We start from the raw sequence: 21,273 nt of genomic DNA, 5'->3' as shown, positions 1-21,273 counted from the left end.
TTCTATTTTGAAATATGGCCAAATAGCCAATGGGAGGAATACTCATCATCCATAGAAGGAACTTGGTTATTTGGTGTAATTAATGTTTTGTTTACTAAATTTTGATTCCGGATAAAATCTATTGAAGGATAATAACACTTATAATGATGATAAATTGCAAAACATTAACATGGAGATCCATTATTGTAAAGCAAAAGCTTACTTCTAAGCAAGGCATTGTCATTCTAAATCTAGTATACAAATCTTAACAGCAGGTCTAGCACTTTTGGGATGTGTAATGTGTTCAAGTATTATATGGTTCTTGAGATTCAATACTGAAAGGTAGTACAAACAATTTAGTTGGGTAGATTGGAGCATGTGATAGGGCATTTGGAAGTATGTTTTCCTAAAGGTTGGAGATGATCAGGAAGAGATGCAGGGTGTCTATTCCACCTAGTTTCAATATACATCCTTCTAGTTCCGGAGTCTTCCAAAAACTCAACAGGTCATAGTTTTTCCTTTCTTGTTATATATTAAAAACATCTTTTATACGAGCTTATCTTGTATATCTTTGGATATTTCATTTGATCAATGAAATTGTTTTTTTAACCATAAAACTTGATAACCGAGGGAAAAAATTGGAAGGTGATGACAGAATATCCCCTCAACTAGGAGTACAAGTAAAAATTGAAAAACCAAAATAAAAAAATCACTCAAACCAGCCGAAACCAATGCCGGATCGGGTTGGAGACAGTTCAGTTTGGCAGTTTCAACTTTAAAATAAAGAAAACTGAATATTTTCGATTAGTTTCAGATTATGTTAAGACTAAACCGAAATAAATCGAGCCAACCGATAATACTTATATTAAAAAATGTGAATTAGTTATCAAGTGGATGAGTTGGTCAAGTTGGCTTTGGTGCCAACTGACCCATTTCGCTCCAACACCCACACTGCCCCTGCAAGTGAGTAATAAACGGGAACGACAAACTGATAACCAACTAAACTGTCGGTTGTCAGTTTCGAGTGGTTTTCAATTATTCTGTATATATTTAAACAGTCAGAACCGAACCACTAATACCCCTACGGCCTTAACTACAAAGGAAGTGTATAATAGTTACTTATGACCCAACCTTCTTGATTGTACATATGGGGAGGGTCGCAAGTGTGAGTATATGAGAAACATGGAAGACAACATTCTCTACTTTCTTTGTGGCATGATTTCAAAGAGATGCTTATGCATTACCTATTTCAGAACATCTCCAACTACATTAACATACCAACAACTCTCACTCTCAGTTATCATTTTAAAAAAGGCAAAGAGAAGCTAAATTTCTGAGTAACTGTTGTAACAAGAGTAGAAGCATTTATTACGAAGTTCTTCTGAGAAATAAGGTCAAAATGTAGCTGAGCGCCGAGTCCACCGATGAGAGTGCTACGATCAACAAAGCAACGAGAACGAGAGCTAACGTGGCAGTCTTCAGCTGCACAAAATTGAATTGAATTCAAAATAAAAGCCAAATTTCAAAGAGAATATTGAGAGAATTCCCATAATGAATTAAAATATTTTATCAAATATAAATCTTACAAACTACAAGAAGGTAATGCACATGAAATATTTAACATACTAATCTTGCCTCCATACCGTGCTTTGGAAGCTAGGCCATTCAATGTACTTCAGTTGACTGGGCTGCTCAGCCAGAAATATTAACAACGATCTCAATCCCCTAAAGTTCAAAACAAAACCATCCTACACATGATGATCCAAAATTCATTACTTTTTTTGAATGAACAAAACGTACTAATCATCTTTAAAAATGCAATATAACAAACACCGTTTCAGTGTCCAGATTCAAGTGTAGATATGGGGCACATTAGCATAAGCAGACCAGGGCAAATATATCTCCAGAAATACAACCAAGTGATTGTAGAACTAAAACCAGTTCTAATCTTCAATGTCCAACATTCATTACGAATAAGAACGGGAGAAAGAGCCGCGAAAGATTACCAAACGGTTTCTTTAATTAGACTCAAGAAGAAAGGTTCTGGAGGCCATTCATCATTAAAACTCAGTTGCTGATTATCTTGTCCCGATGCAGCATGGTTAAAGCCCATTCTCCCGGCATAGACATGATGTCCAGTCCTTTTAGAAATCTAACAATTGAAAATTTGAAATGATCAGATTATAACTGAAATCAAATTCAAAGTTTAAAATGAGTAGAAAGTACCCTTGTGTGCAGTCTCTGCAAGATAGTGGACTTGTTGAATCTTGCTGTGTTGTAATGTAGAACATGGAACGGTTCCTTGGACTGAGGAATACAAACCGTACCTAAAATGAAACGAGTTTTTGAGGACCAAAAGATACTTAAACAAACAAACAAAAATACTATGAGAGAGAAAAGTGGATTAACCAATAGGATTAGCCCCAAGTGCAGAAGCGATCACCATCTTTGAGCAAGAGTTTAATAACACCACTGCAACAGGAGAAAAAAAATGCTTACCATCGATCCATAACAAAATCAATATGAAACAGACAAACTAACATACGAATTATTACAAGATTTCCTAGTTGCTCAAAACTCAATCAAACAGCTTAATTGTTACTCTGAATAAGATAGATTATGATACCTGCACTTCAATAGTGTTTCAATAGTGCAACTGCCCGTATTTTCCAAAAATTTTACACAAGCATTTGAAACAACACATGTAGAAGAATTCATGGAACCAAAACATTCAGACTCAATAATTTTCATAAGTGACCAAACTAAAACAAACTTTCAATTTGAAACCAATCAAAACACTTCCAAAAGATCGTTCAAAACAGTCGCATACTTTCATTTAGGAAAAACCATTGAAAACAAACAAAACAAGTTCGGTCAATTCTCAAATCATACAAATATACTTTCGGGCGTTTGTCAAATCACAACAACCAAAACATAACTTTATCAAAATTTATACTTTGAAAGGGATGCAGAAACTGCTTACCATAATCGAAAACCTATTGTTCTCAATCCAAAATCCAAAACTTGAACAAAGCATCAATATCATATAAGCCTAAACAATAGCAACAATACATAGGTGTTAGGAACTCTGCTCAAAAACTTTAATCACTACCAAGAAATACTGAAAGATCATTCATGAGGAATATTCTTGTCCAAAATCCACCATAAACTTTAATCAACCACTTCAAATACGTCCAAGACTACAAACAGATAGCTTCCGCATGTTATAGACTGATCTAACATACTTTAAAACGGGTCCGAAAGGGTTCAAAATGTGTTAATACTTCGAGAACCTAATTGAAAACTTCAAAACTAACAGAAAACCACTGCTGGTGCGGCGTTCGCAAGCTCAATTAAAAAAACGCTGGAGAAGGAGACGCTCATCGTCGAAAGAAGAGTACACCGACGAAGCTAATGCAGTCGCCTTGGTTGAGTTTCATGGGTACTGCCGTCAACACAAGGGCTCACGGGGTCTGAGGTTGTCAGCACCAAGAAGAATTTAGCACTGTTGTCATAGAAGACTCGCCGACCGTCACTTCTGGTCTGTGGTTGCCGATGAAGAGGTATGCAACCGGGGTGGGTTGGGCAGCTATCCCGGACAGGGAGAGAAGAAGAGGGAGCCTAAGGCCTCTTTCTTTTCGGGTAATTGACATTTTAAATTTTTTTTACACCTCCAATTTTTTTATTAAAAAAATGTGAAATTACAATCTTACCCTTGAATTTTAAAAGTCACAAGACATTTCACTCTTTCTTCCTCACTCTTTCTTCTTCACTCTTCACGTTTCACTCAAGTTTGATTTTGGCCAGATTCCATCACATCTTTTCACTAATTTTGTTGATTTATGTTTGAGCCGTTAAAATGTTGGGTTTTTGTTTTGTTTTTGTTCTGATATTTACGAATTAAATAAATGTTTGAGATATTGGCTTTTAGTTTAATTGGCCAAACTCTTTAATCAAGTTAATCAATATTCATTAACTGTGGGTACACTCTACTAAAGACCCGCAGCTGCACTCTTCTCACTACAGATATATTTATGCGCCCATAGATATAGACCAACACTAACAAGTTAATCCTTCATGAGTGTTCTTAACACCAACTAGGTCAAATTACCATTTTACCCTTGGGTTACCTATGAATCCTTAAGTACCAATGCTTCTCTAACAAACAACTTGTTTATGGTCCAACCAATAAACAGAAACCCCTCTCAGGCCAATGAGAGAGTAGGGCCCTTTGTTTAAGTCTCGGAGACACCACTTAAGGGAACACTCATCTACTACCCTTAAGACGAGAATGAGTGAATTTCATCTTGTATCATTATGTTCCCAACTCCCACTCGGTCTTGTCCCCAAAATGGTAGGTATATTGGATCGACGATCTGGCCACTCTCACCCGTACAAGTCAAAGGATAATCCCTCATGCACAGGAGTTCATAATATACTCAAGATTAAGACTAAATTGTCTAAGTCATCCAATTGAAATAGGAACCTAACTAGTTAACGATGTTATATCTGCAGTTACTATTTTGCGGTTCAATCTTATGCAAACTCATTGCATAGGATACCCACACTCGCGTGTCACTTACACAAACGCGTTGGATCATTGCGTTTGCATCGAATACAAAGTGGGTCTTATCCATAGTGTTACCAGGATAAGATATCTAACCTTATCTCTATAATATAGACCCTTTAAGCTATATCTTGAACATTGATCCCTGTTTGCCTCCACATATAGTTCAAGACTCATAAGACAGCCTTGGATGTTAGTTTTTTCAATTTAGGGTTATTAAGATAAAATAGACAAATAACACAAACAATAACATTTATTGAATTAACATTGATAACTTTTTACTAATGACAATCAATTAATAATGTTTACTGTTTACGAGTTTTAAGGCATAAAATCCAACAAATATGAATGAGCCCAAACTACCCTTGGCCAGGTATTGACCAGGTGGACTAGCTTATAGCCTGGTTGGGTCGCAACTGGGTTGGGAAGGAGAAGCCTAGGGTTGGGGTAGGTAGGGGGGACCCTAGTCTCACCCTAATTGGTAAATATCGGGCTTGAATGAAAGGATGAGCCTATGTTGAGGTAGGTAGGAGTGGCCCTAGTCTTGCCTCAATCGGGTAAGGACCGAGCTTGAGGGAAAGGAGAGCCTGGTGCCCGAGAAGGTAGGGGTGACCCTAGCGTCGCCCCGACCAGGTAGGAATCGGGAGTAGAACAAGAATAGGTATACTAGTATTTTGGCCTGTTTTAAACCCTGGTCGATTATGGACCAGGTTAGACATTGTTGCCCTGGTATCGGGTGGGTAGAGGTCCCGATCTCACCCTAATAGGGTGTTTGATTAGGTTTAGTGTGACAGTGGTTCTCAAATTTTGTGCCCGATCCATACCTTGCTCGAGTAGATGACCGAGTGATAACTTGTAGAAATACAAGTTATTGTATCTCTTTCTTTAGAATAATTAGGAAAATTTAGAGGAAATGTGTTAAGTTGATATGAAATTCATAACACACTTTATCGTTACCTCTGAAAAAGTCTTTAGAAACTCTACAAACACTTTTGCATTATCCCAATCTTCAATAGTAGGCATATCATCCTTTGACAAATAACTTGGATCATACTCCTCTAATCTTTCAAATGTCTCTTTGACACTTAATTGCTCCGTCCAACATAATGAAAGTTGAATTCCATCGTGTTGGAACATCCATTGTAAGACAATTTTTTGTTGACATCTTATCTTCATTAGCAAAATCTTTAAATATTTGCAATCTTTTAGGAGATGACCTAACACACTTCACAACATTTCTAATTCGAGTGATAGACGTGTGCAAATTTTTTAAGCATTACTAACTACTAAATTAAGGATATGAGCACAACATCCAACTTGAATAAATTCACCATCTAACACCAATCCATTTTTGCCTCTAAACTTAACCAAATATGCAATAGCTTTATCATTTGAACTTGCATTATCGACCGTTATGGGAAAAATCCTATCAATACCCCAACTTTCTAAGCATTTTTCAATTGCTCTACCTATCGTATCTCCTCTATGATTAGCTATTTGACAAAAGTTAAGAATCCTTATGTGCAAATTCCAATCACCATCAATAAAATGAGCCGTTATAACCATATAGTTAATATTCTACACCGAAGTCCATGTATTAGTTGTTAAAAAATCTCTTTGACCACTTTGAGTCAATGCCCTCTTTAACTTTTTTTGCTCTCCCATGTACATTTGAAAACAATCCTTTGCAACAATTACTCTGGATGGAATTATAAACTTTGAATTTAATACCTGGCAAAATTTACGAAATCCTTCACTCTCTACAAACTTAAATGGCAATTCATCTAATATGACCATACAAGCAAGCATTATTGTACAATTTTCTTGAGTGAAGGATGTAGCCATCAAACTACTTTCAGAATCTCCCTCTCCTTCAACATAATCTTCTGACTTATTTGTATACTTCTTACATTTCTCTATGTCATTTTAGATTTGTTGTACCATTTTTATTGGAATCACAGGCATACGTAACCCCATAGTACTTACAAGCGGCCCTAGGATATTCAAGATCACATCCTTCTACTTTAATAAAATGTTCCCAGGCCGATGAAACTGGTTTAATAGGTTTTCTTTTTCCTAACAATCTTACTGGACTAAAACAACTTTGATTTGAAGTCTCATTCGTAAACAATGAAGTCATCCTATGAAAAATAATATTTAAATTAAACACACTACTAAGTTTAATAATCTTTAGATGTCAGCATCAACTATAAATGGGCTAATATCAATCAATAGTCAGTAAAGTCATGTTGTGATCAATAGCTGCAACAATGTAGTGGTGAAGAATGTGAAGATTATGGTGAAATATGAAACCCCAATTCTCAACAAAAACTACTACCGTCCAATCTAGCTTTCATCTTCAAGAAGAAGAAAAAAAACTAATTATTAATAAAAATCTTAAAATGAGTAAGTTTCCTTAGCAAAATCAAAACCAAACTGACAATATCAAACCAACATAAACATAAGTAAAAAATCAAACAGGGGAAAAAATCAAACTTTTAAGGTTCAGAAGTTTTCACCCTGCCATTTTCTCTTCACAAAATAATTCAAGCAACTGTCTCATCTCTCATAAAAAGGAATAAGCTATCTTCAAGTTAATTTTTCTGATAGCAGTTAAATTCAAGCAATGCCATAGGATTGACAAAATTTAATACAAGTTTGATTTCATTTCAACATGTGAAATAAATGGAGGCAGAGAAGAAGGATGACAACATAAATATAAGTAAAAAATCAAACTTGCAAGGTTCAAAAGTTTTCACCCTGCCATTTTCTCTTTACAAAATAATTCAAGCAACTGTCTCATCTCTCATAAAAAGGAATAAGCTATCTTCATGTTAATTTTTCTGATAGCAGTTAAATTCAAGCAATGCCATAGGATTAACAAAATTTAATACAAGTTTGATTTCATTTCAACATGTGAAATAAATGGAGGCAGAGAAGAAGGATGACCCTTTCCATTAACCTACTAGTGAATGTGAAATCAAATTTTTTTCATATTGAACTCATCTGATCGTGAGTATTATTTGATGGTAAGGCTTTTAAAAATTGTGTATTCTAATTCAAACCTATTCCAGAGGTATTCCTCTAACCTCTGCCAAATAATCATATAATCATATAATCATATAATCTTTTTTCGATATGGCTCAGCCTGCTTGGCAGAAGATCGGCATTTACAGAGGCGGAATCATCCCAGGCGTCTACCAAAGGTAAATTCTATCCTCCAAATGAAAAATTACTACCGGGACAAAAACTAATGTAGTAATTAATTTAATTTTTCTTCAATGATAGGGTTCCTTGCATAAAGAAAGGAGGAGTGAGATTCACAGTGAATGGAAGAGATTATTTTGAACTAGTTTTGATAAGCAATGTGGGAGGTAGACATCAAATCTGTGTCAATTAAAGGCTCAAAATCTAACCATTGGACCACAATGTCAAGGAATTGGGGGGCCAATTGGCAGTCCAATTCCTATCTCAATGGCCAATCTCTGTCCTTCAAGGTTACCACAAGTGATGGCCGAACCCAAGTGTTCAACAATGTTGTGCCCTCATCTTAGAGATTTGGCCAAACTTTTGCTAGCAAGCTCCAATTCTGTTAAGAAATACCCTGCCACGGGTTTAGGCAGAGGCGTGCCAAGTGGTTTTTTTTAATCTACGGAAGCAGCCCTCTGCCAAATAATCATATAATCATATAGTCTTTTTTCTACTTTAAAAAAAAATGAAAACATATTCCAGAGGTATTGCTCTAACCTCTGCCAACAGAAGATTTGGATCAACAGATTAAAAACAAAAACAAAAAATTAAAACAAAACCAAACAAAAAAAAACAAAAAAAAAAACAAAAAACATACCCAACTGATTACTAGTTAAAACTTGAGTGAATCCAACATTTTCCACTAAAACCCAAATCAAAATATGAAAACATAAGAACAAAAGAAAGGAAAAAACTTGCAGAAGAGGGAATAAAAAAAACCCAGAAGAAGTCGGTAATTTCAGAAATCAATATCACAACAAACCCACAATTTGCAGTCAATAGAAAAATCGATTCAGAAATCAAGATCACAACCAAAAAAAAAAAACAGTAAATCCAGAAGAAATTTCAGAAGAAGTCCACGATAAACCTAGAAGAAAATTCAAATAAAAAAATAAACAAAACCCAGAATAAATTTCAGTTCAAACATACCTTATCGACGCTGACAGACGGACAGGCAGAAAGGGGAGCGGCGGGTGACCGAACGAAGAAGATGGAATCGAAGATATTTGCACTAACCCTACTTAAGCGGGTCGGGCGAACCGGTGAATCGACCAAACCTCAACGTTTTGGGTCGATTCGGTCTGAACCGATTTGGTTCGGTTTCTTGCACCCCTATTATTTATAGAGGGTGTTCAAAAAATCCGATGACCTGAAAATTTTATGAGTTAACCTAATATAATCCGAACCAACCCGAATTTATTACTCATTTTAAAATATATATATTTTTAATTATATATAACATAATTATTTATATATATATTGATTTTAATTTAATTTAATTTCAATATTTTTTTAATAATTTATTCTTCAACAACTCTTAAAATAGTTTCTTTGCGGTGTTAGACTATGTAAATTGAGAATAGATTGTTTATTTTAATTCAATATATGAAAATAATTAAATTAGATTTTTACATATTTACATTTTGCTTATTTTTATAACAAAAATTTAAATAAATGACCCGATTAATCTGCATTAATCCAATTTAAATATTTTATGGTTTAGTTTGATTAGATTCATTTTTTAATAAATATTATTTTGGTTGAAAATTTTATAACAGGCTTAATCCATAAACATCCTTAATAGACACACACGATAGTCAACATTGTGGAAACTTTGCTTCATAAAACCAATTTCGTAAACTTTGAATAATGTAGCCTTTATTAATATCCATAAATTTTTATTTGTTAAAAAAACGTTTTTTTATATTAAAAGAAAACCTATATGTACAAACATATATAAATAAACTTTGCATTGACATTGTTGACTGTGACTTTCTAAAATTATTATTATTACTATTATTATTTTAGTACATGATTTTCTCAAATTAAAATACATAATTCATGTGTGATTTTATAATCATTTGGTTGTTAGTTGTAATTTTGAAATTTATGTTTGTTTTTCTTCTAATTTGTTACGGTGAATTTTATCATTTAAAAAAAATGAATTCTTAGCTGGTTTTTTTAAAAAATTGTAAAACTTATTTTATTTTTTCTTTTCAAAACTTGACTTAAATTTTAAAAATATATATGAAAAGTACAAAACAATGACAATATAAATCTAGTGGAGTGGAGTAATATTTATAGACTTCATGATTTTCAAAAAATCAAATAGTTATGTTGATACGTACAACTATTTAATTAAATGTGAGAAAATAAATCAAATTGTTTTGAAAATATTTAGGATAGGGATTACACATATGATTTTTAGGAAGAGAGTACATATCAGTTACAACCGAGCTAAGTTGACATTCTCTATAAATTTTGTATATTAATCGAGCATAACTTTAGACAATACTCGACCTTTGTTGTAATTAGTAAGTTTAAAAACTACATGATAGGAGATAAAGAACTAAAATACAGTACTAAAAAAAAAGCTAAAATACTTTGTGTATCTTCTAAAGAAAATATTTAGGCGTATCAAGGCCTGAGGGTTGCATCTATTTTGTTGTCATCCACTAAATTATTTAACGACAATTTTTCACGTGGTTTTCTTTCTTTTTAAAATATTTAAAAAAATTTAATGTTGTTTTCTTTCTTTTTAAAATATTTTTTTAATTTCATTATTGTGTGATTAAAGGTGAGGTAAACAAATATAGAGGTTGCCACAATGCACCTAAATATTGCTCATCTTCTCAAGCAAGAGTACAAATTAGTCTTAGTTTTTTTTTTTCCCACATACTCTGTAGCTTCCAATAAATTTTAAATTTAATGATTCGAAGTTAATTTTATCAAAATTAAGTAAACAATAACAATATCAATGTAAAAAAATACAATATGTAAATATGTTTTGAAAATTTATAGTTAAAATGTTAATAGATAACCAAATATTTTTGTGAAAAAACAATAATAAACTACTAATAGAGACTCATTCTAAAATTTATTTGAACTATATAAACTAAAATTAGAAATAAGTATATAGAGACTAAATTTGTGAATTAAAATATCATTTTGATATATGTATTTGAGATTGTTCAACTCTAATAATATACTTTCAAATATATAATTTTAATCTTATACTTTTAATAAATGTTTCAAATTTTAATCTAAATTAACTAAATAATAACAATAAATTTTATATAATGAAAATATAATATATGTTTTCAAAATTTAAAATGGAACAAATTAGAAATTCAAAAACAATTTTTTAAAAAAATAAAAACAATATGCAAATAGTAGAACTACCTTTAAGATTTATTGACTATGACTAAAATTGAACCAACCAAAATAGTCCTTTTAACCATAATAATTATATATATATATTATATATATATATATATATATTTTTTTTTTTTTTCTTTTCAAAGTACTATATTGGATTGGGTCAAAAAAAAAAAAAAAAAAAAAAAACTCAGGAGAGCTCACAATAGCGTACTATAAGATTGGCGCAGCCTAATCCAACCAGCTCTGCTTCGTTCAGCTCACACTGGAAACCACGCACAGATACACACCTCTCAGAAGAAAAGCCTTACATTTTCATTGAATTCAAAGGAATGGCAGCCACTCTTTCCGTCCGCCCCAACAATCTTTCTGGCGGCGCTGCCTTTCCTACGCCGCCATGTCACCGTCTTCGTTCGAACTTCATCGGAAAATTGAGTCTATGGAAAGGCGTTAGCATTTCACAAACCTCTCGAACGCCGACGATGACGGCCACGCCGGTGCAAGCGGGCTCGAGAGCCGATGACTCTGCGCCGTTCGAGATGTCCGTGGAAAACGCTCTCAAGGTCCTCGGAGTTTCCGATGCGGCTTCGTTCGATGACATTCTTCGTGCTAGGAATTCGATTTTGGCTGCTTGCAACGACGACCAAGAAACAGTGGCGCAGGTAGAAGGAGTTCGATTTTTCTACTTCATTAGGGGAATTTTGGTAAATTAGGGATCTAACTATTGCGTCCTCTTTGATTTGAATATTGGCATTCTGAATTTTGAACTCCGATTGATTTGGTAATTATTCGTATGATCTTTATCTTTTTTGTTTTTTGTTTTTTTGTTTTTTTTTTTATATTTTATTTTATATGATCATCATGGAGCTTGTGAATTTCTTGAGTGAGTAATACTTTCCTTTTGTACCTATTCATTGTCAATTAATCTATAAATCCGGCGACATGGTCCAATTTATGAATCCATGTACCTCGTTTTTATGCGCTTGAAGTTTTAACTGTGAGAAATGTTTGATTCATAAACTGTAAATTGAACCAGGCAAACGGGAAGTAGAAGGAATTGGCTAGGCTAAGATGAAGAGTTAAGAAAACGTGCATGACTCTACAATTTAGATTCGCACATTGTATTCAGATCGTTTTTACTACATAAGGAGGTAGTTATAGTTTTGAACAAAATACTGTACCAGGATTATTAAATTTATTTGCAGCTCAGTTGTTATTTTTAACGGCACGGGACAAACTTATCGAAGTTGGTTAATTCATAATGCTGCTGCAGATTGAGTACAATTTTTTTTTTTTTTTTTTACATCGATTGAGTACAATTTTAGTACAGTAGATTATCTCTGCCGCTCAATCTTAAAGTTATTGGAAATTTTGTTCTTGAGCCACTTTGATTTGGTCTTGTTCCATGATTGCAATTCAATATCTGTTTTTCGCTATAATCTCAATCATTAGTGTTGGTCTTCAGTTCACTCATGGTCGGTCATTGCTTCTTTTACGTGTACTAGGTTGAGGCTGCATATGACATGTTGCTAATGCGGAGCTTGACTCAGCGACGAGCAGGAAAAGTTGTGAGTAGTGGGATCCTTTATGCTGATGCCAAACCCATCAATGACCCAAAGATTCGCCTAATGCCTCAGTGGCTGAAGTCTACAAGGAAGAACACACAATTGTCTATTGAAACGCCAACCATTAGTAATTTTGGCATACAAGCAGGTGTATATGGAGCTTTGATGGTTTTAACTTATGTAAATGGAGCAGCCACATCTACTACAATGACATATGATGGAGCTGATGTTCCTGGACTAATCTTAGCAAGTAGTTGTGGAGCTTCCTTGTATTTCATGACCAAAAGGAATGTGAAGCTTGGTAAGGAGTTCTGCTAATGCTAATTCTTTATGCTTTTAGTTCTTACAAGATTAAAACTATCTCAATCTTTGTGAATTTGGAGAACAATAGAAGGAATTGCATGGTTTTCTGCTTGCGGATGCTGTTGAGGTTTTGAGAAATAAAACTTAAGTTATTGTTCTCTACTTGATTTTAGAAGGGGAGACTTTGATGGTTGAGGGGGAACAGGCTTAATATTAAATTTGTCTTCACCCATCAATTTAAGTTTTTGGGTCAATCGGTGATTTAAGAAAAATATATTCTTTTATACTACAAGCGATATTTAAATTACTTTTATTACAGATATTCAGGAATTTTGACCTAAATGAAATTATTTTGATTCGTGCGCACAAATTTGTGCTGAGAAATACAGATCTCACATCTTGGAGCCATATATAGGTCCTGCAATTTTCATATGATAATATTTTTTATTAGCTCTACTGTTCTTTGCAGGAAAAGCATCCATCATAGTCATAGGTGGGCTTGTGGCAGGTGCAGTAGTTGGTTCAGCAGTTGAGAATTGGTTGCAAGTTGACGTCGTTCCATTCCTCGGCTTACGTTCTCCAGCCGCTATGATAAGTGAATTTATCATCTTCTCTCAACTTTTCGTCTCTCTTTACTTGGGTTAGGGATGAGATAGGCTCTGGATTTATAGTCAAATCTCCATAACAATGTAAATTCATTCACATGTTCATACGTTAGCATTTTTGAGGATGTGTATCATTTCATATTGTACAAAGGGGAAACAGAACAAAAATTCTTGACATAGTTATGATCAATTTACTGTTCAGGAAGTGTTCTGGTAGGTGTCCATGTTATCCCTCTGAGAAAGTTTTTGAAACTTGTTAACTCTGCAGATATCGATTCTGTTCAATGCTGATTTAGCCTGTGTCTGCAATGTAAGATTCCAGTTTGAGTTGTAGATTATGGAAGTGAAAAGAATACAGTCCCAAGTAGTTGTACTGGTTTTATAGAGAATTTGATCATTCCAATTTTACCGGTTTTAAGTTCTCGTTTCATGTCAATGTTTCTCGAAGTAGTTCTATGTTAGCACCTTGCTATGTCTAGAGGACGGATTTATGGGATGTTTGGGATAAGGAGTGGAGTCGTGAAGTTACGGCGCATAGTTTAAGAAGTTAATAAAGTATAAACTTGATGTTTTTTAGTCATGTGACCCACAAACTCCTTGAACCAAACAAGAGTGGAGTTCAGAAGCTCCATCCACTCTTTTCTACCTCCAACTCCTTGAGTCAAACATCCTCTTAATTAATTTGAACAATTTGAGGTAGATAATCATTTTGGCACCCTTAGTTAACAATGTGGCTTTTAATTTTTTTGGTATGGTTTTCTAAATTTTGAATTTTTATTCAAATTCCAAAAATAAAAGCAAGTTTTTGGAAATTAAAAAAAAAGTTTTTAAATACTTGTTTTTGTTTTTGAATTTTGACTATAAAATTCAAATGTTTTCTTCACAAAGAAGAAAATTATAGTAAGGAAATAGAAGAAAGCAAGTATAATTTTTAAAAATCAAATGATTATTAAATAGAGCTTTATTTTATTTTTTTATTATTATTATTATTTTAAAAAAAATTATACTTGTTCCACTTTGTTTGTTTTTTTTAAGTACATTTGAATTCTAAGCTAAATTAAAAAAAAAAAAAAAAAAAAAAAAAAAAAAAAAAAAAGTCAAGTTTTTAAAACCATTTATCAAAATTTGGCCCTATCAAAAAGTGGTAATAAAACAAAATATAAACATGATCAAAATATGTAATATCTATTCAAGAAGTTGTTTTCAAATATATGAAAATGAGACAAAATATTTATAAAAATAATAAAATTTCACTGTCCATAGACTGCAATAAATGTGTTTATATAGATACAAATAATAGTCTATCGTATATAGATTGTAATATTTTATTATTATTTGTAAATATTTTTAACCATCTATGTCATTTAAAATAATTTTTCGTATTCAAATTATGTACTTATTTTATTATTTTACATAAAGAAAAGTGGAGTAAAAGAAGATTGAATTTTCGAAAGTAAAATAATAAATGTCTTATATATCGAGGTATGGTCCGATTGATAACATATATTTCACGATTGTGGGTTTATGATTTGTAAATACCAACACATAACATCGAAAGGATTTTATAAATTTAAGGTCATGTAACATTAATTTGTGTAAACTGTAATCTATAAGATTAACAAGCTCATAACCTAAGAGATCAACCTAACGCACAAAACATTACCTCAATTCAAACCTAAGCCAACAACCACACATTTAAAGCTAGATCGTGAGATTATTAGTAAGGATGTATATTATAAATATTAATAGGATATTAGTAAGAGATAAAGTGGTAATTATATAGAGGATTTTGGTTATAAATAAGAGAGAGGGTCTTTGGAGGGAACGTCCATTGTAGGACTTGAGAGAAACTCCTTTTGAAATGTTATTATTATTTGTAATTTTTTCATCGATATCGTTTGTAGTTGATGTTGGGATGAACAAAAGTAATTAAAAGCAAATCTTAACGATTTTTGTGTTTTGGTAAAATAGATTAGGATTTAAATCATTTAATATCGCACGTTCAAGCTTTTGGATTATCGTAAAATTAGATATAGTTTTAAATTAAATTTTAATTTTTAATTATATTTTTTAGAATTAAGATTTATTTCATACACTTATTTTCTTCCTCACCTAATCAAGTCTATACTTTCTATTTTTCATAAGTTGAATGCATCTCCTTTTTTTAAAAAAATATATCAATTTTTTTAAAAAAACAAAGTTATTACTCTTAATATTTAAAAATTAATTTACGATAAACAAAATATATCATTCTAAATAATTACCTAAAATTATATATTTTAAAAAAAAGATAAAAGATTTAGTAGTAAGTTTATTTTAGTTATTATAATTATAGCTAGAATAATATAATTTAATATTTATTTATCAAACGCTAATACCTACTTTTTTTAGATTTCAACTTTAAATTTACCAAATACTAATTTACTTCGTTCGCAATTGATTTTTTTAAAACAAAATAGTTAACAATTATTTTAAAAATTACAACCATGCAAATGAATCTAAAGCCATAATTACTTATGTTTTCTTGTCTTTTTCTATTCGTACTAACATAGGTTTAGAACATCTAGGTAGAGAATTAGGGACAGTTAGTATGGCTGAAACAATAGAGCCAGTGAAAACACCTTACTACAAAGGAACTAGAATTCTTTCAAGCCATTCAACCCTGTTAAGACATGATGCATTTACAAAGGCTAAATGGTATTAGTGTCTTTCAAATTGAAGCTAGTTACAAAAGTTGGTTGCATTTTCTAAGTGGAAAAGGGCAAAAGTTTAACACTGAGTATAAAGAACTTGAAGACCTGAAATATACCAGAAGGGGTGGAACAGGCAGAGTTACATAGAGTTTTACATTACAAGATCTAACCCACTAATAAATATCTGATTGTACCACCTTTTTTTTAAGTTTACTCTTCTTTTACATGAGACTATTCAGTTGAGAGCTTTGAATCTAGTACAATAAGTTGGATGGGCCTTGCAGCTCTTTCTTTCTATTGGAAGCTACTTACTATTCACATAGGGGGAATACAGCAGAAGATCCATACCAAGCCTTCAATCAGGGGTTTTCTGGGTTCTACACGGGCGTAGTGACGGGGGATAAAGAGTTAGGAAGCTGGTTGACTCCACCACCTCGTAGTGAGACACTTGAGCTCTTTGTTGAGCTGGCTTTGAAGAGCAAATTTGTATCAAGAAACACAACCACCACGGTGATGTCGTCATGGAAATGGCGACGAACACCACGACCGATCTTCTTCAAATCTGAGTACCTCATTTCTCTTTTCTTTGCAGCTACTTGAAGAGCAGCTCTGACCAGTCTTCTTGCACTTCCCTGCAAAAGTAATAGCATATGTTAAAAAGAATAGAATGGTCCTTGGCTCTAGATTTGTTCATATGTGCTTAAATAGGGAATCATAAAAAGTCCTGGAATTTTAAAAACGATTGGGTAAAATTGAAAAGGGAAGACTGGTGAATTGGGTAAACCTCTAAATGGAAGATTTCATTTGAGAATCATCTGATATTGGTAAAAAGAATTTCTGGACGAAATTGCAAGTTTAAAAGTTCTAGAGATTCTTATGGCTAAGAAACCGCTAAAGCTTGTCGACCACAGTGAAATCATCTAAAAAATCAATCCTTGGTATATCAGTGGAAAAAGAGATTTGAAATGGATGAAAATCTATGGCAATACCTATTAAATCTCAAAATCAGTTCGTGCAAATTTTTAGACAATAAAGATGAAATGCAAATTCTAGCCATCATGATGGAAAATAAAATTCATCACATCCAAGATCCTTCAACAAACTTCCTTCAAACCGCAATGAACAAGACTACTTACGTCAAAAAGAAGAGTAATGCAAGTTTGAACTTCTAGTTCTCCGCATGAGTATAAGGAAAAATAAAATTATATATCTTGTTAAATGGAAAGGGTGATGAAACCGAGAAAAATTAGATTGAGATCTCACATTTTGAGAGTGGCTATGAACTATATCGACCACTTCCTGATTGCTAAGGTGCTCCCACAACCCATCTGATGCAAATATAACAAATTGGTCATCTGGCTTCAACTGGATCTCAGAAATGGCTGGTTCAGAGCTCAAAAATGGCTTTTTGAAGGGTTTCTGAACTCGAAACTTTGCATACAACGGTTCTCTATTGAACTCAGCTTTTTTCAAGTACACATCGCCTATAGATCTGGAAATCTGTAATAGTAAAACCTCTGAAGATTAAAACCATAGCCCCAACAAGAAAGCATTCTCCAGATGGGTCTAAGAATTATGAGAAGCATTAATAGTTAGACAAGCTATCCTACTAGTGTATGGCGTTCATTGATAAAAATATCCAATTCATTTGTCTCTAAAGTTAATTTATATTTCCAAAATGCAACCGAAACAGAAAGAAGAGAAGAAAAGACATCTTTTGGCATTCTAATTTCTCCAAAATGAAACGAGTGTTATGCTATTTTCCCCCATAACCGGCTAACAATGGAGAAGCTGATGCCTGATACCATTCAATGCAAATGACTATCAACTCTAAGGCCTACCGGTTAACTTTCAGCTTGAATGATAATTGAACTATCGATCCTAAGCATCGACCCTTAAGTTATTAATTTGTGTTCATCAAAAGGATGCAACATGTCCTTTCTAAACCACAATACATAAAAACCAGAAATATGCAGTCCACATCCTGAGTTATTTTCATTTTTCCTTAAAAAATAATCCAAAAGAGTTTTGGTTACACATCCAGGAGCAAGCACAATGTTTGGAGTTGAAGGCAGCTGCTAGGGTCGGAAGGTCGAAGGATACTGAATCTGTAAGAACCTAAGAGGATAACTAATGGCTGTCTGTTCTAACTAAACTGCTATTGAAAATATGAGGAAGGAGGAAACTTTCAATGCCAAAGAATCAATGTAGACTCATTCTTTGCACGCCCTTAAGGTTAGTGTATCCAGGAATTCCATTCTGCTCAAAGAGTGGAGCAGGAAAAAGTTACTTGACGCAATACGCACAAGAAAAACTCGGCCTTTGCTCTTACTATGATTCGGCACATAGAAGGTAGGAGCAATACAGAATATGAAAAGCAGACACAAATCCAATCAATCAATTACTTACAACAGACTAGAGAAGTGCAAAGATCTGTACATACAAACCTGTATTATGCCCTTTACTCGCCAAACATTATGCCTTAAAACCACAACTTGTGGGTCATCAGGGTGCAAAGACTGCAGCTCTTGCCTCGTGGATTCATTAGAAACATTGTGCTCAGTTGATAACTGAATGGCTAGAACCTCGCCAGTTGCCTTCACTACTCTACCCAAAACAGCACGTGAATCACCTAGATTTGCAACATAAAGAGTCCCATCACAAATTACACCAACTAGACAGCATGAACCAACAGCTGCAATTTGAGGATTTGTTGACCATTGACTTCGAACTATTGAAAGAAAACCCTCTTCTGTCACTTGGAATGCCTTGCGTATTACATCCGCAGACATTAAATCTTGCTCAGAAGTCAATCCTACACAAAACAGATCAATAAAACTTTCAAATATCAATGATGTATCCCTGACCACCCAAAAATCTATGACAGGGATACATTCCTTTTATCGCATATGAAGCGAGCATCTTAATTAAGAAAACTATAGGTGCAAACTAGAATCTTCTGTCCTAGTAAACATAATCCCAATTGCCTGTCACCTTTTATCTGAATCAACGGTAGCTAACTCCAAGTTGCTCTTTTTTATAAAGGAACTATTACAGAATCATTGATGTGCACGATACCTTAAAAACTCATTGAAAAAAAATCATATATTCAGGCAAATACTTCATGAAAAAAAGAAAACAGGAGAAAGAGAGAAAGTGAGAGAAGGAAATCAGTGAAATTTTTCATTAAAAAACAGGGAATATACCTAAATGATCCACAAACTAGTTTCTTTCCCTTCTCTCCATGATCAAATAGGAAACAGAAAATATAAAGCTGCAATAAGAAAGTTCTGAGTTTTGAATTGGTGCAGAAAGTAGATGTCTCACTCTTGAGATGCTGGAATAGATGATCACAGATATACCGAGAAGTCTCAGGGCCTCCATGGCCATCATAAACACCAACAAATGTTCCTTTGGGACCAGACTCGTGTAAGCTCAAACTGCCCGACTCAATCTGGCTCTGATCTTCAAGCAAATTGTTGGCCTGAATCACAGACATTGAAAACTCGCCATTCAAGTGTTGTCCACTATCTTTGTACCATAACAGCCCGTCCTGCCGCCCCCTGATTTCCGCTGCCGCATACGGATCAGAGCTAGGCTGGAAACAGGCCCTCAAAAAGTTCATCAACTCCGATAACATCCCTCATCTCATCCAAAAAATCCTCCACATTTTGAAAGAAAAATACTCCTCCCTAAGTGATTCTATTCAAACTAAAAAATTCCAATCACAGAAGGTTTTGCTTTTCCCCTACCTTATTTTATATCCTTCTCCTTTCTCAGTCAAACACAACGTAGGTAATGTACTAATAAAACATTACCGTACAAATGGACTGAATTCTCATTCTTTATTCCTCTGCTTATCATAACAATCGGGGTCAAGGAGATATTTTCCAAAACCCCTCTCTGCCTCTTATCCCAACCAGAAACCCAAGGAAAATTACTGGTCACAAACAATGAATAGAGAAAAAGAAAGAAATAACGAAATCAAAGTCGAAGTTGAAGATTCAAGAGGTTTTTGAAACAGAATAGTAGTCAAAGCCAAACCCACTTCCTCCACCAGATTTCTATGCGGATTGGTCAGAGAAAACACTTAATCAATCTAGAACCAAGTCTACGAATTCACATTCAACAAATTAAACCCACAAACGATTCAATTTTTTTTTAAAAAAAAAAAATAAATAAAAATAACCCAAAACCCCAATTAACCCCAATCAACAGAACCAGTCAAAAACTTGACCAAAAGGGTAGGAAACAAACAGAGGAACCAAGAGATTAAAGTACAGTCGAGAAGAATAAGAAGAAAAGTAGAAAGATCTGCAAAGGGGGATGAATAGCAGATGTTATATAGAGGAAGATCTAGGTGGGTTCTGGATTTTGGCTGCTCCTCGATGAGATTTGAAGAAGAAAAAGAAGATGGGCGTGACAGAAATGGAGGCGGAGGCAAGTCTGGCGGAAGGCTGTGGGTGGGGAAACGGAGGAGAGCCGGCGGTCGCCGGTTAAGGAGTGACAAGGGTTAACTTTTGAGGCCAACGAAGCGAGGATCCCTAGCAAACAGTCAGCACACAGACGCGTCTGAGAGAAATAGAGAGAGAATTCATTCCCCTATGGACTTTGAGAAAGTGTCATTTTTGGTTTAATGTGGGTTTAGCGTCATGCTATTTGATGCTAAGTTCAAATTTTTATCGATTTATCTCATTCTCATTCCACGCGGTTTAACTCGCTTTCAAAAACGTCGATTTCCATCTCTATAAATTTGTTCTATTTATATCGTTGAGATTTCAAAATATTTATTTTAGTTCTTTCAATTTTAGAAAACTAATCATTTTGCTTCTTCTCTTTTTTTCCTTCCATGAATTAATCACGCGCGTTTGAATTTTTGTATACATGTTATGATATAACTTTATATTTGAACCACATGTTTTAGAGACGAGTATTGAATAAATAGATGCTGCAAAGTAAAAAAAAATACTAAAAAACGAAGTCGATACTTTCTGAATTATAATAGTTAAGACAGAATATATATATATATATATAAAAGGAAGATTGAAAGGATTGAAATGAAGTTTAAACTTGCATCTTTAAAATTTCATTATATATCCAAACTTATAAAAATATTGACTACATTGTTATTCGAACATGAACAAGAGAGACTA

At 33.6% G+C, this 21,273-nt stretch overlaps 3 protein-coding genes across 5 annotated transcripts; 1 reads left to right on the top strand and 2 right to left on the bottom strand.

Annotated features, from left to right (window-relative positions):
* Positions 1-1,158: 1,158 nt before the first annotated feature.
* LOC120078486 lies at positions 1,159-8,825 on the bottom strand. 3 transcript variants are annotated; one of them, XM_039032753.1, is made up of 7 exons: positions 8,726-8,811; positions 2,963-3,031; positions 2,389-2,451; positions 2,206-2,306; positions 1,986-2,131; positions 1,623-1,704; positions 1,159-1,461 (listed from the first exon to the last, which is right to left on the bottom strand). In XM_039032753.1, the coding sequence occupies exons 3-7, from the start codon at positions 2,423-2,425 to the stop codon at positions 1,348-1,350; spliced, it is 480 nt and encodes a 159-aa protein (XP_038888681.1). In that variant the 5' UTR covers positions 2,426-2,451; positions 2,963-3,031; positions 8,726-8,811; the 3' UTR covers positions 1,159-1,347. The 3 variants fall into 3 exon arrangements, with proteins under 3 accessions (XP_038888681.1, XP_038888680.1, XP_038888682.1); XM_039032752.1 differs by lacking the exon at positions 2,963-3,031 and having other exon boundaries at positions 8,726-8,825; XM_039032754.1 differs by lacking the exons at positions 2,963-3,031; positions 8,726-8,811 and adding an exon at positions 7,963-8,136.
* Positions 8,826-11,194: 2,369 nt separating this feature from the next.
* Positions 11,195-13,816, top strand: LOC120077563 (protein CHAPERONE-LIKE PROTEIN OF POR1, chloroplastic-like). Its single transcript, XM_039031493.1, has 3 exons — positions 11,195-11,616; positions 12,460-12,820; positions 13,292-13,816. The coding sequence occupies exons 1-3, from the start codon at positions 11,287-11,289 to the stop codon at positions 13,465-13,467; spliced, it is 867 nt and encodes a 288-aa protein (XP_038887421.1). The 5' UTR covers positions 11,195-11,286; the 3' UTR covers positions 13,468-13,816.
* Positions 13,817-16,107: 2,291 nt separating this feature from the next.
* Positions 16,108-20,781, bottom strand: LOC120077782 (probable protein phosphatase 2C 60). Its single transcript, XM_039031802.1, has 4 exons — positions 19,448-20,781; positions 18,568-18,935; positions 17,384-17,620; positions 16,108-16,752 (listed from the first exon to the last, which is right to left on the bottom strand). Exons 1-4 carry the CDS (start codon positions 19,758-19,760, stop codon positions 16,498-16,500), a joined length of 1,173 nt encoding a protein of 390 aa, XP_038887730.1. The 5' UTR covers positions 19,761-20,781; the 3' UTR covers positions 16,108-16,497.
* Positions 20,782-21,273: the final 492 nt, after the last annotated feature.

This window comes from Benincasa hispida, chromosome 5 (assembly GCF_009727055.1).
Source record: "Benincasa hispida cultivar B227 chromosome 5, ASM972705v1, whole genome shotgun sequence".
Classification (NCBI taxonomy): domain Eukaryota; kingdom Viridiplantae; phylum Streptophyta; class Magnoliopsida; order Cucurbitales; family Cucurbitaceae; genus Benincasa; species Benincasa hispida.
Note: the sequence above shows the minus strand (reverse complement) of the source record. Positions and strands in the feature narration are given on the sequence as shown.